The sequence below is a fragment of the Otolemur garnettii genome, unplaced genomic scaffold (genome assembly GCF_000181295.1).
Source record: "Otolemur garnettii isolate 467f Iridium unplaced genomic scaffold, OtoGar3 scaffold00020, whole genome shotgun sequence".
NCBI lineage: Eukaryota > Metazoa > Chordata > Mammalia > Primates > Galagidae > Otolemur > Otolemur garnettii.
Window position 1 is genome coordinate 16,516,327 of NW_003852415.1, and position 12,788 is coordinate 16,529,114.

General features: G+C 52.2%; 1 protein-coding gene across 2 annotated transcripts in view; it reads right to left on the reverse strand.

The window, feature by feature from the left end:
• Positions 1 to 1,454: 1,454 nt before the first annotated feature.
• The window catches only part of TTC7B (tetratricopeptide repeat domain 7B), a 256,341-nt gene continuing 245,007 nt past the window's right edge, over positions 1,455 to 12,788 (reverse strand). Inside the window, exon 20 of one of the 2 annotated variants that reach the window (XM_003786986.3) lies at positions 1,455 to 2,448. In XM_003786986.3, coding sequence (XP_003787034.3) covers positions 2,227 to 2,448 — 222 coding nt within the window. In that variant the 3' untranslated portion in view covers positions 1,455 to 2,226. The remainder of the gene's footprint in view (positions 2,449 to 12,788) is intronic. The other variant, XM_023511573.1, reaches the window with a different exon arrangement.

Here is a 12,788-nt window from a genome sequence, read left to right on the forward strand (position 1 = left end):
GCTCTAAGCAAAACAGGGAACTATTGGCTCACATAACAGAAACGTCTGGGGCTCCGGTGCTCCAACAGTCACTCTCTCTCCATCTCCTAGTTTGTCATTTCCTAGTTGGCATCATTCTCAGAAAGGCCACCCCATGGTACCAAATGGCCACCAGCAGTCCCTGGGTGGCAGACTATTAGGACATCAGACCCAGTAGGAAGCAGCTTTTTTCTAATGTTTCCATAAAAAGTCCCAGGAGGACTTTCTTATTGGCCAAGCAAGGTCACAAACCCAAACCTGAACCAGTCACTGAGCTTGGGGGTCTGTAGGGCTCCGGTTGTCAAGGCCAAACTCAAGTCCATCCTTGGCCATATAGCTGGAGAGTTGGGGGTGGTTCCCCTGAGGGAGATGGGACATGATAGAGGGATGCCAGGTGAGCAAGCAGGTGCCATTCTAGTGTCTCCGCACAGGCTGATGGGCATAGATTTTTCTGATGTAAGGCCCTGGCATAGAGATGGGCCTGGGAGACAGTGGCTGAAACTAGGGCCTGTACCATGAGCCTTGGGTGTCCCTGGCCTTCTGCCTTCCTGAGCCTGATCCGGGTGGATCTTTCTCCTCATTGGGTAAGGACTGGGCCCTAGGTCTTCAGCCAGGGTGAGTTTCCACCACACCAAACATCTGCCCAGCTCCTAACAATGCAAATCCCATGATTTGCGGCCATCTACAGCCCCCATGCTGCCTGGTAGGGTCAGTTTTGAGGGTAGGGCTCCTACCTGTTCTCTCTACCTCAGCTGCCCCCTCGCCCGCCTGCCTCAGTGAGTCAGAGAGGTTGTGCCTGGCTTTGGTGGGGTCCTCCAGGCTTAGGGAACCTAAAGTCAGAGCTCAGGCTCCACATTTCCTTGGATCCCGGCAAGGTGGGGCCACCCTCCAGCTGCCCAGCTGAGTAGTTCAGGGGGCCCTGCAGGAGGCTGTCAGTTTCTGTGAGGCTCCTGGTCTTGCTGTCCCTTCCGTAGGATTCAGTCTTTGGCTCTAACATCTCTATGCTTCCCCCTCCTGACCCTCTGTGGCCTGTGAGCTCAGGATGTTGCTTGGCCGAACCTGGGTCATTTGTGCCAATTCCAAGGCATCCTCCAGACAACATCGGGAGGGTCAAGGTGAATTTCCAAACTAAAATCAGGGCTGTTGCTGCAAAAAGGAGCCCTGCATGCTGAGGCCTCAGGAAACACTGTATCTACCACAAGGATCATCCTCAAATTCTAAGTGAGGGGAGAGAGAGGTTTGGATAGAGCAAAGGGCTTGCCTGGGCTCACTCAGATAGGGGGTGATGGTGCCAGAACCAGGCCCCAAGCCCAAGTTTGTCTCTGTAGCTGCTGGTGGGACCCTCCCCTAGAAGGGGCCCCCTCTGCCAGCTGGTGGCTCCCCTCCCCAAACGTTTCTCAGATCTGTGGGCTTTTACAGATGACACAGACCTTGGGTCCATTTAAAAATCATTTTATTATTAACATCATCTTCCCATGTAGCCAAGTGTCTGTCATGTATAAGGAATGTCGGTAAATATTCCATTTGAAGCTTCTTTTTACATATTTCCATCGATAAATAAACTCTGAATTCATATAAAAAAGTTAAACTTAAATAACTCATATTTCCTTCTCTCGTAACAGGCATATATTGGTAAAATATAAATAGTCTTGGACTCAGGCTTTGTTCTAAGTGAGGACAGTAATTCATCACATGGTACAATTATTGACAATAAAACCAAGAAACTGTTAGCTGGTGTCCTGGTATGGACTAGCACTGAGGTGGGAGACTGAAGATTCACATTTGGTTTCTGGGCAAGGTGGGCAGCAGTGGTGGAGGGAGGAGAGGACAGTTGTTTTCTTTACAGCTTTGATAAAAATAATCTGTTCTGCCACTGAATTTTAACTTTGAATATATTCTTCTACATTTGCTGAATAATTCCATAATCATTTTTACTTAAAACTCAGATGTCGACTAACAAAATATGGCACATAATCCATGGTGAACAATGTCAGTAGGTTCAGAAACTATCATTGGGCTGGCCAAAACAACAACAGAAACGCATGTGGAGGGAGCGATGATTCCGGGTTGGTTTGGTTAGTTCACTGTGGTCGATTGAATCCTCATCCATGGCCTCAGTGTGGCAGATTCGTCCCCTTGGGCCAGCAGGGTGGGGTCTGGCACCCGGCCTCCAAGGCCTGGCCCCAGGGGAGGCCGGCGGGCTCCTGCTCAGAGCACACGGGGGATGATGGTGAAGGGCACGGCCGGGCTGCTGGCCTCCAGCTCCAAGGCCGTCAGGAAGCACTCAGTGGCTGCTGCATCGTTGCCCTGAGCTTGGAGGACCTCGCCCAGGCCGTTCCAGACCTCATGGGCTGTCGAGTTCACCTGCACTGCGTCCCGAAGGATCTTCTCTGCCAGGCTATAGCGGCCCAGCTGGTGGAGGATCAGGGCCTGCAGATGTCAGAGAGACAGACAGAAAGTTAGAGAGATGCTAGGCATCCTGGGCTCCTACTTGTCCTTGAGTTTCCAAGTTCCTTGGAGGTGGGGATGCATCTCCATTGGGCTGGGCACAAAGTAAGTTCTTAAGGACTTCAGTGCTCAGGGGCAATGTCAAAACAGTCACTGGAACCATATGAAATTCCTGATATTCAGCTATTTTTGAACCATAAGAATGACAATTTCGAGAACCAGGAATGAAAAAACCAGAAAGTCACAGATTGTACCAATTCAGTGCATGTCCTGCTGTGCACCCCAGCTGATACCTGCCTGCATAGAAGGGGTGTTGTCATTTTTTTTTTTTAACCTAAAGAAATGTCATTTGTGGCATTACTATCATAGTGACAGTCATTTGGGGTGGGGGGGAAGCCTAGAGACAGTGTCTCACTCTGTTGTGCAGGCTAGAGTGCAGCGGCATCACCATAGCTCGCTGCAGCCTTCAACTTCTGGGCTCACGTGATCCTCCTGCCTCAGCCTCCTGAGTAGCTGAGACTACAGCTGCATGCCACCATGACAGGCTAATTTTTTTTTTTTTGAGACAGAGTTTCATTATGTCACCCTTGGCATCACAGCTCACAGCAACCTCCAACTCCTGGGCTAAAGTAATTCTCTTGCCTCTGCCTCCCAAGTAGCTGGGACTACAGGTGCCCGCCATGATGCCCAGCTATTTTTTTGTTGTAATTGTCATGGTTGTTTAGCTGGCCCGGGCTGGGTTTGAACCCGCCACCTTTGGGTGTATGTGGTTGGCACTGTAACCACTGTGATATGGGCGCCCAGCCGACAGGCTAATTTTTAAAATTTTTTGTAGAGATTGTTGCTTGCTATGTGGCTCAGGATGGTCTCCAACTTCTGGGCTAAGCAATCCTCCTGCCTCAGCCTCCTGAAGTGTCGGGCTTATTGGGATGAGCCCTCACACTCAGCCTCTGACAAGTTTTTAAAGTGCTCACCACCCGCTGCCCTAATCAAGCCTCTGACCTCATTGTCCCTGTTTGCTGGGTCCATGTATGATGACGTGGTCAGCTTGTCAGGGTGTATGCCTTCGCCTCACACACTTTGTCCTGACCGTGTGCCCGACTTGTGCATCTCTGTGAGCGCTGTGTACACCTACATCCAGTGGTTACTTCTCATTTACTCAGTCTCCCCTTCATAGGGAGAGACATTTAGGTCATATCCGATCTCTCTGCTGTTATAAATGAGGTCTTACTGAGAATACCCACTTGGTCCACATATGAACAGACACAAAAGAACTGCTTCAGGGCGTGGGATGATGAAGGGAGTCCCGTGTCCCCTGTGGACTCCTATCAGTGACCCTGGGAAGGCTCAGTGGCCACTTGATGATGTTGGAGACTCTCCCTCTCTAGGCAAATTTCCCCAAAGTGGTGTTATTGGGTAAGAGGCTGTGTCTCAAAGCATTTTGTAGTTCTTATCCAAAAAGAACTTCTTTGGCTGTCAGCAGAATCCCTGTTGCTGGTTCCCTTGTTCCCACTATTTTGATTCTTTATTTCTGCTTTGCTGGAAGTGCAAAATGTCCCTCCCTGTTGAAATCTGCATTTCTTTAATAATAATTAGGGTTAATTGCTCCTCATGGTTTTTTTTTTTAGGAGCATTTTATAAGACTGAAATTCATCTGCTATCCTAATTTTCTAGCCCATTTGACTTTTGAGATTTTTTTCTTTGAAAATAAGATTTTAGTATTTTAAATCAAATTTGTTCATCTCTGGTTTTTTTTTTTTTTGGTACTTTTTACAACTTAGAAAGTTATTCTTTCTAAGAAATGACACATGTTCAACTATTATACTTTGTAATCTGTCTGCTTTTAAGTAGTTGTCCACTTGGCCTTGGCAGACAGAAGAGAGATTCCTTCTACTTTGCTAGATAGATACAAATTAGCTAATCTTCCCTCCCCTTGCTCCTGTAAGGCACTGTCTCCATCACACAGTGAATCATGACATGAAACATGGGCCTTCCACTGTGTTCCAGTGAGCCAGCTACCTCACCCACGCGTCAGTGCTTGGCCATTTTAATCTCTGTTACTTCAAATCATGCATGAACAGGTGGGGTCAGAGGCTTTCCTCAGTGCCCTTGGCATTTAGTGTATTTCCTGACAATCTTGCTCTGTGCTATTTCATATCATTCCCTTTGGGAGGTGACTCGTACCTGCATTAACTCTCTGAGCATGTGCAAAGAAGGCCATTATTTGATAGCGTTTAGTCTTCATACCCAGGAATGCAGCACACCTGCTGCTCACCCAAATCCCGTCCTAAATCTCTCAGTGAAGCCTCCTCCCTTTAAGTGGCACGTGCACGTCACCCATGAAGCAAGTCCATCCTTCACCAACAGGCAAGGGGCAGCGGGCTGAGTCTCAGGTGTAGAACCCACCTGTGAGGCTGGCTGTGGCTTGAGTCACAGGCTGTGGCACCACAAGCTCAGGGAGGGGGTGAAGAGGAGAGGCCTAGCTCCAGATGTGTGGCCCCAGAGATGGCATCTGAGGCTTGAGACAGCCTGACTTCTAAGAGCAGCTTATACTTAGGAGTCTCTGGCATAGGGGTTAGGATGTCCACCCACGAGGAGCTCATGGCCAATGGGTGACAGTCAAGGAAACCCATGGCTCGGCCAATGTGTGAGCCTTATAGAGAAGGATGACCCCCAACTCTGGGAGCCCTCCTGGGTGTGGGGGGCGGGGCCACCTCAGGTAGACAGAGGGCTGTCCACAGCCGGCCTCTAGGTCAGCTCCACCACCCTCTCCGACAGGACAACAGAAACCAAACTGAAATGTGGTATGTCTCCTTTCTTACTACTACACGTGTGTTAACCACACCCGTGCTGGAGTGGACATGACCAGGTCCTGATTGGATCTGCAGAGGTCGTGTGGTGGTCAAACAGCTGAGGGTGGGGTCATGACAGAACCTGAGTGTGCATGAACAGCTGGGGGCTCCCAGAAGTTGGCTGGGGCTGGGCAGGAAGTGTGAAGCTTCAGAATAAGAGAGTTGGCCACAAGCCAGTGGCCTTGCAATCAGGGTTTCAAGATGGCTGCCAAGACACGCTCTCCTTAGACTACAGAGCCCTGCCAGGTCTCTGGTGTGACCTGCAGGTGCCCAAGGCTGGCCAGGCCAGAGGTTTACAGGGACCAATAGCGGCAGCCTCCAGCCCCATCCGTTTGCAAATGAGGTGACTGCTCTTGACAGTTTCTTCTCTCAGGCCTGTCTGCCACCTCTGGGATGATCAGGGAGCCTGGTGACCAGGATGGGGGCTGACGCTCAGCTATGGGCTGGCTAAGTCCTCACACCACTACAGACAGCAAACACTCCAGTTGTGCCAGGCACTGCTCCAAGTACTTTAGTGTATTTACTTCACCAGGGAGCCCAGAGCAATTCCACATGGGTGTGGCCAGGACACAAGGGTGCCCGGGCATGAAGCCTGCTCTTACTGAGTAGAAAAAGAGCCCTCAGTGGCGAGAAACACCTATGAAGCAGTGGCGAACTATCCCCGTGCACTAGATGCCCCTACTCCTACTTTGCAGGTGAACTATGGCTCCTAGACACTAAGTCTAATGCCCTAGGCACACAGTTAGCCACCAAAGAAGCCACATCCCCTGACTCCTGGGACCTGAAGTCCTTCTGAGTGAGGAGTCCAGCTGGGCATGGCAAGTGGTCACACCTGCCTCTGAGGACAGTGTTCTTCCCACTGTGGATCCCTCTGGAGGAATCTGACAACTTGACATCCTCACTTCCCAACCATGAAGGCCAGGAGGAGAAAGGGAAGACTACTTTCCCGGTTGTATTCAGCAGGGTGCGAGGTCATGGGATCCTGCTCCTTCCTTGGATGGGGGTGATCAGCCTGAGCTCACCCTGGTACATTCTAATTTAACCAACAGAGAAATGAGGGCTGGGGAGCGGCACCGAGCCACAGCATGGAAGATTAAAAGAGGAGCCATCATACTTCACGGCGTGGCTTCCTTGGTGCGTTGAGGTGTTGAGTACACACACTCGTTTTCCATGTGGCTCCCCTGGCAGGGAGACACACTGCATGTCTTTGGGAAATGGGTACTGAGGGACAAGGCTCAGCTGCCGGCCTCACTCGGCTCCGCTGCTGCAGTAAGCCCCATACTGTTTTCATCCTTTGCATGGAGTGTCCTCCCGATCAGGTCTGTGCTGGGCCCTTCCTTTGGCTCATCTCCTATCAACACCGCTTCAGATACAAGATATAAGCAGACAACACTCAGAAAGGCCAAATTCTTGTCTCAGGTCACAGGGCCAGTGAACGCAGAGTCATCTGGTCTGCCTGGTGCCAATGCCGCCCATTCTTCCTGCCATGTCTGTGCTGCCTCTGTCACTTTACCAGGCAAGACCGTGGCCTCAGAGAGGAGAGCTCTGTGTGACTCTCTCCCAGGCCATACCCTACAGCACCGGGGAGTAACCCAGGTACACCTGGGCATTAGCAAAGGGCATCTGCCCACATTTCTCCCCTTTCATTCTCTGACCACTAGCTGAAGATCTGCTCCTTCCCCTGCTGTCCCCAGGATGTCACTCCCCTCCAAGGTACAGCTGTCTTCTGCTCAGACCTGCTCTTTTGGAGCACCCTGTGTATCTACTCATGGACTGGGAGGGCTCCTTGCTTCCCCTTGGTGGCCTGCAGGTTGCTATGATCTTGAGGCTTGGGCTGGGCTGACTGCGGGAGGCCAAGGACTGGGGGTGCCCTGTCAGCCAGAAAGTGGACCACTGAGATGTGTGAGACCTGGAGGGCACTGCTCTCAGCAGCTGTTACCTGCCCCTCTCCAGCTGGAGATGGGCAGAGCTTAGCCTAGCAGCCCCTTTTTGCTGGGAATTGGGTTTAGGAAGTGGTGGGCCATTGACTCTGGGTGCAGCCACTTGTGGGATCCAGGGTATAGGGCAGGGGCATGTCTACCTGCCCCCTGCAGTAGAACCAGGCCCAATGGGCTAATCTGACCTGTCTTCCTCAGTGTGGGGCAGCACAGAGCCTGTGAGGTTCTCTCATGTTTGAGGGCTCATGTAGACTTGGAAATTTCCAGCCCGTATACCTGGACTTGGATTACTAATATAGAAACTGCCACTTTCAGATGACCTTGAAGATTCTTGAACAATCTGTTTAGTGAGATGAATTCCTAATGCTGGAGCTTCTCAGGGAGACATCATAGACTTTCAGGGGCTGCCAACTCAGGCCTGGCACAGGAGTGAAAAAGAAGCCTTTCCCCAGTTCCCTAGTGAGCCCAGAGCAGCTCAGAAATCAGTCACACAGCAGGATCAATGGGAACAAGCTCAAGCTGGGGGCTGAGCCATGCATCGTGTGGAGCCCAAGGAGCTGGGAGGTTGGCCAGGGGTGGGCTGGGACCCATACGTGTCTGGAGGCCACCCATGCCCTCTGCCTGGTGTGAGGCCTTTCTCTCTCCTTCCCCTGGCCTTTGCGTGCTCTTCTGTACCAGGGCCCTGAAATCCCTTCCAATTCTATATGCCCTGTTTTCTCTCTTTTCAAAAGATCAAAGGCCTAACTCCCAAGGCTGGCATCTGACTGTTCTCATCACAGCTGGATTCACCCTGCTCTGGGTTCAGCCTGGCTAGTGTGTCAGCAGGATGCAGCCCCCGACCTTCCCAGCTTCAGGCAGCCACGCCCTTCTTGCTGGAGTTCTGGTCTGTCTGCCCCAAGCCCTGCTGTGCCCTATTCACCCCAGAGACCAGGCGACCACATTGCCCAAACTAGGCAGTGCCACCCAGCGACACACAGAGACTACCTGCAGCCCGGCAGGAGGCAGAGATTCCGGTGACTGACATATTTCATTACCACATGACTGGCCACTGCTTGCCCCCATGTCAACATCAAGAAAATCTCACTGAGTGATTGCTCAGATGTGCTGGGACACAGTGACGGGTGAGAGCAGGCCTGTTCTCAAAGAGCTCAGGGCCCAAGGAAAATCACACAGCGCTGAGCACTTCTAGGTGCGAAGCGCAAACCTCCTTTCATTCTTACTCACCTCCAGATAAGACGAGCCGGGACCCCAGTGCAGGTAGCGAGTGGCAGAGCTGAGACTATACCTCTGCCGTGGGTGCCCTCGACACTAGGTCCTCCTCCTTCCTCCCCCAGAGAGGGGATGCAAACAGGATTCTGCCTTCCCCAATCTTGGTCTTCCTGGAGCCACTGTGGGCTGGGAGCCAGCTGGGCTGGCCTTCGGAAAGAAGAGGGAACTCACCGAGGAGGTAACTTGTTAATCCCTTTCTTCAGACACAAATGGAGACAGCTTCCCAAGCTGGTAATTATTATAATCAGGTGTTTTGTACAAATAAGATCTTGGTGGTGTACCAAATTGGAAATAAGAGATTAAATTAAACCCATTATTGCAAATGAGACAAAATGGACTTGGCCAGTTTGAGGGCAATTAGCATCTTCCTCACTTTTGCTTTTTGTTGTGATAATTGCTGCCCAAAGCCTAAACACCTTGTCACACGCTGAGGGTGCCCATGCGGGAGCCCCGTGGAGGCCCCTGTGCCAGGTGGCATGCTGCAGCCCTGGCTCCGGGGAGCGCAGGAACCCTGGTTTGGAGGCGGCCACAGGGCGGGCTGTGCCACACTCCGAGCTGAAGCCTGTAGGACAAAGCGCCTGGGGGAGATTTTTGGACATCCGCATGGCACTCTGCCCAAGAGCAAAGTTAGCCCTTTTCTGGGTTCAGTGGCACGTCACTGACCACTTCTTATCTCTCTGACAGTACAGCAGCAGGGAGACAACCTCCCTGAAATACAGCATCCTTCCCAAAGAGAAGTCCCTGCTAAAAAGGGAGCTGCGGCTCAGCTCTGGGGGGATCAGATGGCCTATCTGGCTGCTGCTTTTTCCAGGCATGCCGTTTTGGAAATCAAGCATTTGGCAGCAGGGATGGAGGTGCACAAGTCCCTCATGCCTTTCATGCCAGGGCCTGGTGATGCTGCAGGCTGCCCTGCTGGGCTCTGCTCTCAGCTGTTCTGAGCAGTGGCAGTGTCAGTACAGACGGCAGTGTGCTGCCCTCACCACAGAAGAGCCAGCCTGGATTCTGCAGAGCCCACTGGGCCACATGAGGGACAGGGAGAGGAAGTGTGCTGCTAGGGGTGGAAATGGAGCACTAGAAGATCTTTCTGTTCTGCTTCTGCATCAGAAACCCCACCATTAGACCTGAGTGCAGGGGGAAGGGCTGAAGGTAGGAGGCTCAAGGCAACATTGTCAGGAGGTGCCTTCAAAACCACAAACAAACCTGGGCAGGCAAATGCATGGACGCATCAGGCTCTATTAATTGTGAGTATGCTAATCAATGCAGTGCACGTCTTACCAGCTGCAACACGCTTTCCATCACCGTCCTGTGTGATGGGTGCTACATCACATGGGGTAGCTCAGCTCCCCTCCTCCAGTCCCTGAGGCTCTACTGTGAGTGCCTGGAGGAGAGGGACAGGTGAGCCACAGTCACCTCTGTACCTCTAGGCCTGGCACTGGATACTCGGCCAGTAACCGGGGCAGAATGAATAATTGAGCAGACCCTAAAACTCAGTGAAAGGAAAATAGTGTTTACAGCTACCATTGACTGAGGGTTAGTCTGTCTAGCCTAGGGCACGTGTCCTGGCCCACCATGGCCTTTCTCAGAGAGGGTCCTCTTAGCATCCACAAGCCAGCAGTTGGTTACCTTGCTGGTAGAGTGAGGCCCAAAGGTGAGGGAAAATCCTGTCAGCAGAACAGGCGGAGCCTGGGAGGAGGCGGGTGGGGGATGAGGACCAGATCTGCAGCCTTTCCCAGGGCCTGGCCTGCACCCACCCTGCTGGGGCCTCATGTCACTCTCGTCCATATGCTCAGCCTCCCCTTCCTCCAGAGACATGCACATGACAGCTGTCTGTGACAGGAGCAGCCCCCTGGGAGGAGTGCTCTGCTCCCAGCTGGGCCCAGTGACCCTGTGGCCTCCCCTGGGGCTATGTACTCATACACTGGTACCGCCCCCCCCGCCCCCCCCACCCCCCCCGAAAATGCCAGCACCCACTCGGACAGCATCTGGTAGAATGCTCTCCTGCAGAAGAGGAAACAGGGTTGGACAGAACAGAGCCTTGCTCAAGGGCTGGACCCCGCTGGACACAGAGCAGGGCTAGAAGGTAGACTCCTGAAGGAGCAGGTCCAGCCTAGATTAGTGCCTGCCTGTGGCAAGTGCCCCCACATGTTAGTCTCTGCTCAAAGTGCTGTAACACTGCCCCCCAGCCCCCGCTGTGTTCGGCTTGCCCTGCTAGGGGCTATGTGTATAGCAGACTGAGAGCTTTCTGGAAGCCTACCAGGCCCCCGAGAGTGAGCTCCCCAACCTGAGAGAAACAGGGACCCCACAAGAGCTCAGCCCCTCCCCAGAAGCTACAGCACAGGTAGCCTGAGTCTGCGTTAGCTGAAACGTAACCATTGGGTAAGAAAGACCAGCACACCCAATATACCATTTCTCTTCAGGTATTTACATTTTCCTTCTGGAGGATGCCATTGATCAGATGGAAGCAGGCAGTAGTGATGTTTTCAAAAATATTTTTCTTTTAAATCAGAATATAAATAGGCTGCAAACCAGTACCACTCTGAGAAGACCACAGGAAACTGAGTTTGAAAGGATTTCCTTGGAGCTGCCACAGGAACAGAAAGCCGCGGGCTGCACTCTGCCTCCCTTCCTCCCAGAGCAGCCCTTTCTTCTCTGGCAAGTAGGCACTGTCAGTTCTAAGCACAAGCATTTTGTGGGTGCAGCTGAGGGGGCAGCCTGGAGCCCCACCCTGCTTTCCAACAATGTCTTGAAATGGAATTGAAAGCGGGGGAGGGGTGTGCCAGCTTCTCTACCTGGATTCTAGAAGCTTGGGGTGAGGCCTGGTCTCTCCTGGCCTCCTCTACCCTCCATGAACCCCTAGTCTCCCTGCCTGAATGTCAGACCCAAAACATGGGGTAGGCCTCTTCCTCATTCTCCTTCAAGTTAGGCAAAAATGAATGCCCCCACTTGCTGGCAGCCAGTCCCCAGTCAGACATGGGGGTGCAAAACCCCAGGGACAAGTGTGGGACCTAAGGAACCAAAGTAAGGGAGTGATGCTTCTGTTCTGGGACAGGGAGGGGACAGTGGTCTGGGCACTAGATACCCCCCAGGGCTAGTCTCCATCCAAGTGTGCAGAGTATTCCAGGAGGGAGTGAGGAGGCCTCCCAGCCACCCCCATGTCCCCACCCCCGCACCCCAGCACTGCCTCTCCCTGAGCTGGGAGCATTGCCCAGAGGTACCTCTGTTCACTCAGGATAGCTGGTGGGCAGGAGGCTGCACTCTCAGGGGGCCCCTTTTCCAGGTCAAAATGTTTTATTTGAAGAAATGTGCCTTCTGGGGACCAGGGCTCTCCAGCAATGAACTCAACTCAGAAGGCAACAAAACCCACTTTTTCCAAAGTCTCTTATTTTTCTAAGCCAGCAACCAACCACTTATGGAAGCAGAGTCCTTGGTCGGGAGGGTGCGTGGGCCTCTATTCTGATGAAGCCTCTGCTGTGGTCCCTGACAAGTCACCTCCCACTCTGGCCTGCAGTGTCCAGTGGCAGGTAGCTCGCTACTTTCCCCGGCAGCCCACACCATTAGTGGGCAGTCAGAACTGCTTGTTAGCAATGTGGAGCCCTAGTTAGACTTTATCTAAACCTACGCTTTGAGGTTCTCTGAGGCCTCTGGAGTCACATGGCAAAGTTCCTTTCCCTTTCTACCTGGTGGCCCCTCAGGTATGAAGAAAGTGTCCAGAATAGCTCATGCTCTTGCCCTTTCTCTCTCCTCTCTCTCTGGGGCCTCAGAGGAATCGTGAACTCAAACCTCCCACCAACTCTCCCACCCACTGAATTTTGCTGCTTAACTCAGCTCCTCAAGAAGCCCTGGGTCCAGATGAAGTCTCCATTAAGTCCCAAGAAAGTATGAATATGGCCTTTATTTGTATTCCTTTTCTAAAGCATCTGATTGGCAGAATTTCTTAGAGCCATTTTCTTTCTTTCTTTCTTTCTTTTTTTTTTTTTTTATTTCAGACAGTCTCACTTTGTCACCCTCAGTAGAGTGCCATGGCGTCACAGCTCACAGCAACCTCAAACTCTTGGGCTTAAGCGATTCTCTTGCCTCAGCCTCCCAAGTAGCTGGGACTACAGGCACTCGGCACAACGCCTGGCTATTTTTTGGTTGTAATTGTCATCATTGTTTGGTAGGCCCGGGCTAGGTTCAACCCTACCAGCTCCGGTGTATGGGGCTGGTGCCCTAGCCACTGAGCTACAGTTGCCGAGCCTCTTAGAGCCATTTTCTTCCAGAATGA